Here is a 10894-nt window from a genome sequence, read left to right as displayed (position 1 = left end):
TACTACAGTACATTAGATTTATGGTATCTAAAGTTAATTTGACATTAAACTGATCCTACCTCTGTCTAGTGAGGACTTGTTGATGATCAAAGCATCCTTAAAATAAAAACCAAAAGATCATTGTCTAATATATAGTGAAATGCATTACTACTCAAAGTTATTTGAATCAACAGGCTATATACATGCAAAATGAAACACCTCTATGTCATAACCACTATAACTCATAACAGCAACTGTTGCATTCTGTCCTGCAGGCAATTTTTCAAACTGAATGATGTCCAGAGTCTAAATTAACTTTTAAGATTATTTTTTGTAATTACATAATGAAAAAAAGGAAAATACTTAAAAAAAAAAAAGATTTTTTATTCTGTTTATTTTTGTTGTATATACTACATTGATGCTTTGATAAACTTAAGTACAAAATATTTGACACAGCATTGTGTCCTAATTTGTATTGATAAAAAAGTTTTTTAGATTTCACAAATACATTAAAGTTAAAAGAAAAATTTTGTAAACTAAGAAAAAATTACAAATTTAAAAGAAATCTGAACATTACAAACCTGACCTTAGATTTAACCATAGGTTGATGGGGATAAACAAGCAAGTACATTAAAGTATCAATTCGATTTCTCTGATTGTAACCTATAGTGCCCATAGCTTGTTTACCCATAGCACACTGGTAAGTATTTCTAGGAGATTGGTTGTGGTGAGGATATGGCACTAAGCCTACACATACACCAAGTAAAGTGAAAGGTTCTATCTCCATATGTGTTGTGTCTCTAAAATTATAGAACATTAAAGTCAGTGGGTGTAGAAAGATAACAATATTGTTAAGTACTAAAAAAATGGAGAAATTACTTTGTGCATTCCGCTTCATATAATGCTATCTCAGAGTCATTCAGTTCATTTACATCTAAGTATTCTATTAATCCTTGGTGCAGGAAATCTTCGAATGTCCTGATGTTTACAAAAAATTTTTCAGATATTTTATTGAAATTTGTGTTTAGTAACTCAAAGTAACTTGTTTTAACATTTTTTTAAAATTGTTAAACTTTGATCAAATAACAGTCTCCTTAAGACTTAAAAACTACACAAAGAATTTTAGCATTAAAAAAAATTTCACCTTAAAATAAAAATACCTTGTTCCTTGAGACAATTCAGTAATATGTTGCTGGGTCACACATGGAAACCCTTTTTTAACAATGATGTAAGGCCTAAAACCAAAAAAAAGTTAATTTTATTTCTTATAAAAAACATTTTGACAAAAAATCCTTGTAAAAAGGATGAACCTGCACATTCTTCCACCATCTGATGAAATGTACACACATCTAAAAATAAGTTTGTGCTGGAAAAGATTTTTGTCAGAAATAACCATTTTGTGTAAAAAGTCTTGAAACAAGTGTCAAAAAAATCATTACAAAATCTAATTGCTTCAAAACAATTTTAAAAATTTATCAAAGAAAAGAAACTTAAAAAATAAATTAAAGATAAAAAGAAGAAATTGCAACAAATTTTGTTTCATTTAAGAATTATACCTGTGAGAATGACTTGGATAAATAGAAACAAACTCATTGATATAACCAGCTACATTAAACAAGTATATTAAACAAATACAAAGAAAATACTAAATTCAAAACATGTTCCTGTAGTTTTTCCTAAAAAAAATGGCAGGAGATTCTCTTTCCTAACTAAAAAAAGTATAGGAGGTTCTTTTTTAAATAAATGCTTCTTTTTTGGCTTAAAATACCTCTTCTCATTAGTCGAAATGTTTTTATCAAACGACGATGATGACGAATCAAACCGATGATATTACCTGAAGATCAACAAAAAGTTCAAAGATTTATAATTTAAAAAAATCTCAAAATATTATTTCTAAATTGCAGCATTCAAATTAAAAAGCAAACATTGAAAAAATTTAGAAAAAGCTCTACCATCTAAAAAAACCAAATGTACTAATGGAGAACTGAACTCTTCACCAGATAAAAGATTGATATCCTTTAAAAAAATAAATATAACATAAATATAATATTTTGAATGATGGGATTGTTGATCCTCAAACAATCCCATCATTCAAAGTCATAAAACTAATTTTCTAAAAATTGACTTTTTCAACTGTAATGTGCAGAGCTGGAAATAACTTTTTTTAATAAGTTATAATACAATATCTTGGCAGTTTTATTATGAAGCCAATAAAATTTACACCGCACAAACTCAATTATTTAATGAAAATTTAAGTTTGCTAAGAAAACTCACACTGTTTGAAGCTTTTTTAATGCTCTATTAGTTAAATATCTAGACTGAAAAATCGTTTTAGGAAAAAATCTTATAGTAAACAAATATTTTTAAAAACTTTTTAAACCTCAACTCCAAGGTTACACAGTAACCTTTTAATTGGATATTGAACTTGATCTGTTGTAACATGAGTCATGAGTGCAAGATTTTTAACTAAACCACACCCTTCACCTTCAGGGGTATCAGAAGGACATAAAATACCCCATTGAGATGGTTGCAAGGAGCGTGGACCACTTACTTTGCGTGTTTTTTCAAACTGAAATTTCAAAAGTAGATTTTTAAGCAAAAACTATCAAATATATAATACAAAAAAAAACAACAAAAAAACAAAAGGAAACAAAGATTTCTATATTAACTTATAAAACCTTACTTGACTGGTAACCCTTGTCATCATTCCTAGAGCAGAAATGTACGACAGGCGGGATAAAACTTGTGAGACACCCACTCTATGCATGTTAAATCTCTTGATAATCCAATTGCCCTTGAAAAATAAATATGTAAGCACTATTTTTATGTTAAAAAGAATTTTGACAAAAAAAATTAAGATTGTTAAAAAATAATTTTTTCATTTAAAAGCAAGTAAAGAAACAATTACTGTTGATATAGCATTTGTAAGCCCATTCGATATCAAGTCTTGTCTCATATGTTTCACAATGTCAAACTAAAAGATCAAAGTAAAACTCTTAAAGATTTAAAGCCTATTTTGGCAACTATATTTACAAGTTGCTAAGTTTTTACCTGAGCAGCACGTGGCTTTGGAATTGTGACATCTGCAATTTTCTTCAGCTAAAAAAACTAAATATGCTTATTACTACTATCATCAATAGAACATTCTTCAGAATTTTCAGAACATAAAAAAAATTAAAAAACCATATATTCATACTTCCATGTTAAAGCGCTTGAACAAGTCTTCAAAAAGAAGCGAAACTAACTGGCCAGCTAACTCCAAACGTTTGTTTCCATAATAATCTTTATCATCAATTTTGATCTTTGAAAATAAATTTAAATAAAAATAGTTCATCTTAGAGAAAAGTTTACAATCTTTATAGCTGCTGTCATTGCTCTAATTTGTGCACAAAAGTTAGTTAAAGGGGATTCAGGGGCAAATACAGGCCTCTTCTTGTTTCTTTGTGAATCAAAATGTTACTTTGATCCAGGTGGATTTGGAGTTAAATATGTATATAATCAAAAAAGAAAAAGAAAAAATAAACAGCAAAAACAGCTTTTTTGATTAAGCTAAGGTTGCTAGACTTGAAATGAAAAACTGCTTTTAAAAATAAAGTTGTAAAAGACTAAAGAAGAGAGCAAAAATATTAAAATTAAAAGGCAGTAAATATAAATTAGATAACAAAATTCTAATTTAAAACACTACAACTGTTTGTATTAAAGATATCAATTAGTTATTGTCTAATCAAAATTTATTTCAATATCAGATAATGTGCACATGAATTTGAAGACACAGGAACAATAGCAACCCATTTCCCAGTTCAAATCTTAATTATATCAGACTTGTATTTGTTTACAAAGTCATTTTTTAGTCTTTATTGCTTAAAATGAATGATGAATAGAAAAAGCAATTGAAGCGGACACAATAATAAATGACCTTAACTTCTTAAAAATTTGATCAAGAAGTGGAACTAGTACTATTCTAAACTTGTAATATTCCTCATGATGTCATTGAAGGTCAGTAAATTATTAGTATTGGATTTTTCTGTTGTCAACTTTTTACTGACTTTTTACTTTTTGTCTCATTATACCACTCTTTTTATTTTAGATCAATGTACAAAGTGATATGAAGAAGCACCAAAACAACAAAACAATTGTGTTTTTAAGACTATGCAGTCTGGAAACGTCTATATGAGCTTCAAAAAATAGGTTTTATCATAATTTTATCCTAACATTTCTAGAGGAGTATTTGTGGTTTGTGAAAACTGTAATTAGAATCTCTTTATATCAGAGTAAAGAGATTAGAATTAAGTCTGTTTGAAGACAGAAAATTTAACTTTAAAATACTTTTTGGTTGATTGAAAACTTTGACATTTTGATTAGGTGATATAACAATTCTCACAAATCATGAATCTCATGAATATTATGTTATAATTTATATCATATTGACTCACTTGTAAAAATTCATGTTTAACATTTATATAACAGGCATTACAAAAGAATTGATTGCATATTAACAGCTAAAGAAGTAAAGCTTTTACAAAAAAAAATTTGACATTCTTTGGTTAATTTTAAGCAAACTTAAGGTGAAAACTTTTGACTAAAAAAAAAAAAGTATTTTTTGTTTACAAGTTTAAATTTCAAAACTACCATCTTGAAGAAAACTGGCTGAGAAAAATTCTGTATCACAGCACATAAAATAACCAAAGAAGAAATTTGAAAAATGCAATAAAAAGTAACTCACTACACCCTTCACAGCAAGTATAATTCTTCGTACCATCAAAGCAAGATATGCAGCTTTTGCACGATAATTATTCTTTGTTATCTTTAAATAAATTTTTTTCATTTTTTTTGTTGTAAAAATTATTTACAGATTTAAATAAATGAAAATTTTGATATTCTCAATAAACCTAATGTTAAAAATAAAAAATCACAAACATTTTTCAATGTAAAAGTCAACAAAACTTCAGATTTTTTCTAAAAATTTTAGAATTAGTAAAAATTATCCTACAAGAACGTGAGCCAGTAATGTCTTGAACAGCAATTGCTTGCATTCATCCATTTTAGACATTTGACGACCCCACATCTGTCGTTGCTTAATCTTGCTTGCTAATAGATTTAAAGCCTGAATAAAAATGATTATACATATATAAAAAACCATCATCATAGTAGCATAAGGGTATCTAAGCAATAATTTTTAAACAAAAAAAATGTTTAAAACACTTTTTAAGAGCTTTTTTTTTCATGCTAAGAATATTATTTGGTACAACAGGTTGGTTTTTAAGAAAAACCTGGGTTTTTGTATATATTTGCAGCATGCTTGCTTCTTCTATAGATGCTGCAAAATAGTTAAGCACTTCCTCCTCAATTCCAATCATTTGAACAATTTCTTGGTCAGACTCTATACCCATTGCCTTAAAGATTGTGCAAAGTGGAATGTCCTAAAAATAAGCTCTGAAACATTAAATTTTACACTACATTAAGATTATGTTACACACTGATCAAAAATAACTGGAGTAACTTTTATAAAAAGATTCTAAAATAATAATAATATTTATAAAATTTATAGGTATAAATGTTGTTTAACTTAAGCAATTTCTTTAAACCCCACTAAATTATTTTAACCTGCTAAATACTTTTGTCCAGTGTGGTTGTATTTTTTTTAAAAATCAAGTATAAAAGAGGACAAAGCCAATCAAAGTTTTATACCTTGTTTACATAAGAGTTGATTTTTGAGAATTATTATAGTTGATTCAGGAATAAAGTAAGTAAAGCAATAGAACTTACAGATTGCATAACACTAGAAATCTAGAGAACCATTTATTTTTAGCAGAATCAAAATATTTCTTATCTTAGGGGGAAATAATATCTACTCTTAAACCATCAAAATTTTTAAAAAATTGTCTAATAAGTTTTAAAAACCTCAGTAAAGGAGTTGTGCTTCAAATAAAACTTCCCATGTTTCTGTATGACAGCTGTTCTGCTCTTCACTTCATGTGTTGCACTAAAATTAAAATTCAGTTTATTGATAAAAAAAAAAAAAAAATTAAATGCAATTGACCTTGGAACAAACTTTATTTTTGCCCTAAAAAAAACTTTAATCCCTATTATAAATGATAAACAAAATGAACTTTAAGTATAATAAGTGCTCATAATGTAATTGTTAAACATTCAAATCAGTAAACCTTGTAACAGAGCAGCTGATAAGATGATGTTTGCTATCTAGTTCAAGAATCATTCGATTTTTTGACAGCTGCTCTTGAATAAGAAGAACTTTTTCTGAGCCACGTACTACAAAATATCCTCCTGCAAAAAAACAAAAAAGAAAATAATTATGATGTTAATGTTGAATAGACAAAACACATAAACAAAAAAAGTTCACCTGGATCAATTGGACATTCATTTAACTTTGCTAGTTCTATTTCATTTTTACCAGCAAGCACACAATTCGAGCTACGTAACATTATTGGCATTCTATAAAATTGGAAGAATTTTTTTTAAAGAAAATGTATTTGTTTCATTTAATATATATATATATATATATATATATATATATATATATATATATATATATATATATATATATATATATATATATATATATATAGACACACACACATACATATATCACACATATATATATAGAAAAGCAACTCAATAGGAAATTAGCAACTTTAACAGCAGACTCGCATCTGAACAGACAGGGAAGTTAAATTAACATGGCTTGCAGTGTATCAGCTATCATGTTTACAATTTGAATTGATGCCTTTCAAATGTTTGATTTAAATAGATTTTAAACTTTTTATCCTTTTTGTTTAAAAAATTCAGTTTTAAAACTAATCCATCATTATTATATTACTTATTTATCAAATACAACTAAGTATACCTTCCAATCGGCAAACTATTCCTCACAACCCTCTATAAAAATGAAGCAGTCATTAAGTATGTTAAAAAGGTCTGCAAAGTTCATACCAGTCCACATGATTGGCACTATATTTAATGCAATTATTTAAGGCCATTTATCTTAAAATGATAAAATTATTTGTAAAATAAAAAACCTGATTTCCTCTTGTATATTCAATATCCACAGTTATTGGGGCAGAATATGTGAGGTCACGCAGTCTGCACTAAAAATAAATAAACAGATCTAAAACATACCTTAGGAAACAGTGTAACTGCACTTATTTTCAATTAACCTCTTTGAAGTTTTGACGAAGTCACTTCAACATGGACCATCAATTTTTTAATTCACATGTAGAAATTTTCTAATTTTTAAGATTTTATAATCTATGATGATTAACTTTTTTAATACTTTTTCAAAGATAACTTCATTTCTTTGAACTATAAAGTTTATTTGATACCAAAAGTTTATTGGGCAAAAAAACCAAAATTTTAAAACTATTTTGAATAATTTTAATCAAAACTAATTTAAAATTCAAGCAAATGGTTAAAATAACTTTTTTTTGTGTGTCACAACCTTAAGCAGTTACAAAAATTTATAGTAAGTAATATCATTATCATTATCATTATTATTATTATTATTATTATTATTATTATTATTATTATTATTATTATTATTATTATTATTATTATTATTATTATTATTATTATTATCATTATCATTATCATTATCATTATCATTATCATTATCATTATCATTATCATTATTATTATTATCATTATTATTTTAGTTAATATTTGTTTTGAAAATAACCTAATAAGAATAAATCTATATAAAAAAGAATACAGAAGTTCTCCATTACCTCATGGGGAGCAACAGATCGAGAAACATTAAAAGATTCCTCTACATCAGGAACCCCGACATGAACATCTAGATACCTATAAAAATATAATTATGGTTAAAATATAACTTTTAAAAAATTACTTTAAAGCTAATTAGAAAATAGCAAATTTGTTAATAGTCATTTTTCCTTACTTTAAATACCAAACAGGATCAGCATCAGTTTGAACTCGCCCATTTGCTTTTACTATTTCTTTTATCTTTAAATAGTAAAAATTAGATTACATATCTTTTGACAATTTTCCTAAAATACAAAATCTGAAAAATAAAAAAAACTAACCTCTGTATTAATGAAATAGTTAAAAGAATCAATATGCTGCTTGACAAGTCCTTTGACCTAAATGATAAGAAAATATATCACTCAGATGTGAAAAAGTATTTTCAATTTTCATCATTCAGTACCCTAATTGAATTAAGCATCAAAGTGTAATAGCAAAAAAATCTCTTACAAATAATGAGATAGATTTACAATGAAAAATATTCTACGCTCTTGAGAAAAAAAAAAACAACCTTTAAAAAAGCAGGAACTAACTTCCATTTATCCTATAAAAAAAATTTTAAACATTCAATTATTGAATAAACTTGAACTCGAAGCTTTGAGTTTCACACACCTTTAATGTTAATGAATAGGTTAATTTAAAATCTGAAAAATAAAATGAGATAATAAAAAAATACTGAAAGAAACTATTTTTTATTAATTCAATAAACATTTTTTTGCTATCACAGAGAGTTAATGATAATCTAGATATCTGAGATATAGATTATTTAAACACTTGAGAGAAAGATAATCTAAATATCTGAGATAATGATTATCTAAATATCTGAGATAATCTAAAGATAATGTGAAAACTTTTAGGCTTAATTGAAGAAAGCTTGTGAAATCATTTTATGAAAAATAATTTATTTCATTAGAAATATATCCACAAATATAGTAAGCAATTTTCTATTCATTTGGAATTGCTCTAGTAAGCAATTTTGTGTTCATTTGGAATTGCTGAAAAATTTATAAGTTTTAGACATCTTTTTCTTGTTTTTGATTTTCAAAGTTTTTATTCTACAGGTAAATTGAAATTTTTTGATGGCATGTTTTTCAAAGCATCATTAAAAATAATACTTTGGGAAAATATTAATTACTGCAAATTTATTTATTTTATATAAAAAGCTGTATAACATGTCAAGTTTAGTCACATTAAAGAATTTTTATGAAATTTTAAGATCCAAATCTTAGACTAAATTTTTAATGAGAGATTAAAGAAAGTTTACAGTAAGCATGAAAGATTTTTTTTAAAACTTTTCATATTTACTTAAAAGTTTACTTAAAAGTTTACTTATGTATTACTTAAAAATTTATTTTTTTCATTTACAATCATTTCAGCAAACAAGACAAACTCCTTAAAGTTGATGAAAGTTCTTGACCACTTAACTTGGTAATTTTAATTTATTATGTGCTATCTAATTATGCATTTTATTTAATAGGAAAAATCAATCAAAAAAAAAACTTTTTTTTTTTTTACCTAAATTTAGCTTAAAATTATTTTAACCCAAATCAATATTAAAATTATTTAAAAACACTATACACTTGATTACTTTTTCAATGTTAAAAAATCATCAACTATATAGTATTTATAGTATATAGTTTTTTTTGAATATTAAAAGTTTTAATTAAAATTAAAATTTGTTTCTTTTTACCAATTCTCTTTTAAATTTATACTGAATTCCAACCTTTATCATATTTACCTATCTTTCTTTCATTAATAGCTACAATATTAAACTATGAACTTTAAGCAGTAATCTTAAGGTTATATATCAGACACAAAAAGAAAAAATGATGTTTTAACTTACGTCAACTGTTTTTATAGGTGATGCATCATCCATATGAGAAAATACAGTCATGAGTTTGAGTTTAAGCTAATGTTAATTTGTTGATTTTTTTAAACGTAGTCTTTTTACAAGAACAAAGCTTATGTATGTGTGTGTGTGTGTGTGTATATATATATATATATATATATATATATATATATATATATATATATATATATATATATATATATATATATATATATATATATATATATATATATATATATATATATATATATATATATATATATATATATATATATATATATATATATTAAAAAATCCCACTATCTTTCATCAGTAACAATCAGAGTGTTGCTGTTTGCTAGTAAAACAAAATATTTATTTTTCAAAGATGTTTTTTAAAAAATTAGTTCGTATTGCTGAAGCTACCATTTTTAATACAACATGCTTTTTTTTTTTAAACTTGTTGTGGGTTTTCACCACGAAAGACTTACTTTAGGAATCCTCCTTTTTAAATATAAAGGGGGGGGGGGGGTAGTTATTATTATTATCATTATTATCATTATTATTATTGTTATTATTATTATTATCACTATTATTATTATTATTATTATTGTTATTAGTATTATTATTATTATTGTTATTATTATTATTATTATTATTATTGTTATTATATTATTATTATTATTATTATTATTATTATTATTATTATTATTATTATTATTATTATTATTATTATTATTATTATTATTATTATTATTATTATTATTATTATTATTATTATTATTATTATTATTATTATTGTTATTATTATTATTATTATTATTATTATTACTATTATTGTTATTATCATTATCAATATCATTATGATTATTAATTTACAAGAAACTAATTCTTTCTGTTTTAGTCATCATAAGTTTGATGGGAATCAAATTAGGGAATCAAACTGGGCAGGGAATAAAGTTTAATTTATTTTATTCCACCCATGCTTTAACTGTGCGAGCTGTGTGGGAAAGAGGTTCATCTTGTTTTAACTGCCACACTATGATTTATTTTCAATTAGCATGTTTACTTATGGAATCAGCAATTCTTTTTCCCTCCAACCATCGCATCAGATTAGAAAATACTTTTAGTTGGTTCAACCTATAACAACATTGCACATATCTAATCTGTTAAAGCAAAAGCAGCTCAAAGCACTGACATTTTCAACACAATGTTATTACGAAAACACAATGCTATCACGAAAAAGTGACTGATGTGCATTTGAGATTTTATTCTTGTAATTTCTACTTTTTAGTTTGAAATTACTTC

General features: G+C 25.1%; 1 protein-coding gene and 1 long non-coding RNA gene across 6 annotated transcripts in view; one reads left to right on the top strand and one right to left on the bottom strand.

The window, feature by feature from the left end:
• LOC149892572 (uncharacterized) overlaps nucleotides 1–9175 on the top strand; it is a 22900-nt gene extending 13725 nt beyond the window's left edge. The window contains exons 2-3 of the long non-coding RNA XR_016450316.1: nucleotides 4067–4167; nucleotides 9135–9175. This is a non-coding gene — a long non-coding RNA (uncharacterized LOC149892572). The remainder of the gene's footprint in view (nucleotides 1–4066; nucleotides 4168–9134) is intronic.
• The window catches only part of LOC145180546 (DNA-directed RNA polymerase III subunit RPC2-like), a 16721-nt gene extending 7004 nt beyond the window's left edge, over nucleotides 1–9717 (bottom strand). For all 5 annotated transcript variants that reach the window (XR_016450312.1, XR_016450315.1, XR_016450314.1 and 2 more), the window contains exons 1-27: nucleotides 9602–9717; nucleotides 8270–8302; nucleotides 8040–8096; nucleotides 7895–7959; nucleotides 7722–7797; nucleotides 7017–7085; nucleotides 6845–6876; nucleotides 6341–6432; nucleotides 6144–6264; nucleotides 5881–5962; nucleotides 5250–5399; nucleotides 4970–5083; nucleotides 4703–4783; nucleotides 3176–3280; nucleotides 3031–3078; nucleotides 2888–2953; nucleotides 2663–2773; nucleotides 2360–2548; nucleotides 1932–1995; nucleotides 1748–1813; nucleotides 1536–1584; nucleotides 1290–1328; nucleotides 1140–1214; nucleotides 859–957; nucleotides 566–779; nucleotides 199–285; nucleotides 60–96 (exon numbers count right to left, since the gene is read on the bottom strand). Coding sequence is in view for 1 of the 5 variants with exons in the window: in XM_090080578.1 (XP_089936704.1) it covers nucleotides 60–96; nucleotides 199–285; nucleotides 566–779; nucleotides 859–957; nucleotides 1140–1214; nucleotides 1290–1328; nucleotides 1536–1584; nucleotides 1748–1813; nucleotides 1932–1995; nucleotides 2360–2548; nucleotides 2663–2773; nucleotides 2888–2953; nucleotides 3031–3078; nucleotides 3176–3280; nucleotides 4703–4783; nucleotides 4970–5083; nucleotides 5250–5399; nucleotides 5881–5962; nucleotides 6144–6264; nucleotides 6341–6432; nucleotides 6845–6876; nucleotides 7017–7085; nucleotides 7722–7797; nucleotides 7895–7959; nucleotides 8040–8096; nucleotides 8270–8302; nucleotides 9602–9652 (2272 nt within the window). In the remaining 4 variants the exon portion in view is untranslated. The remainder of the gene's footprint in view (nucleotides 1–59; nucleotides 97–198; nucleotides 286–565; nucleotides 780–858; nucleotides 958–1139; nucleotides 1215–1289; nucleotides 1329–1535; nucleotides 1585–1747; nucleotides 1814–1931; nucleotides 1996–2359; nucleotides 2549–2662; nucleotides 2774–2887; nucleotides 2954–3030; nucleotides 3079–3175; nucleotides 3281–4702; nucleotides 4784–4969; nucleotides 5084–5249; nucleotides 5400–5880; nucleotides 5963–6143; nucleotides 6265–6340; nucleotides 6433–6844; nucleotides 6877–7016; nucleotides 7086–7721; nucleotides 7798–7894; nucleotides 7960–8039; nucleotides 8097–8269; nucleotides 8303–9601) is intronic.
• Between the last annotated feature and the right edge of the window lie 1177 nt (nucleotides 9718–10894).

This window comes from Hydra viridissima, unplaced genomic scaffold (assembly GCF_058129835.1).
Source record: "Hydra viridissima isolate aposymbiotic clone 2 unplaced genomic scaffold, HvirCarnegie_v1 scaffold_2, whole genome shotgun sequence".
Classification (NCBI taxonomy): Eukaryota; Metazoa; Cnidaria; class Hydrozoa; order Anthoathecata; family Hydridae; genus Hydra; species Hydra viridissima.
Note: the sequence above shows the minus strand (reverse complement) of the source record. Positions and strands in the feature narration are given on the sequence as shown.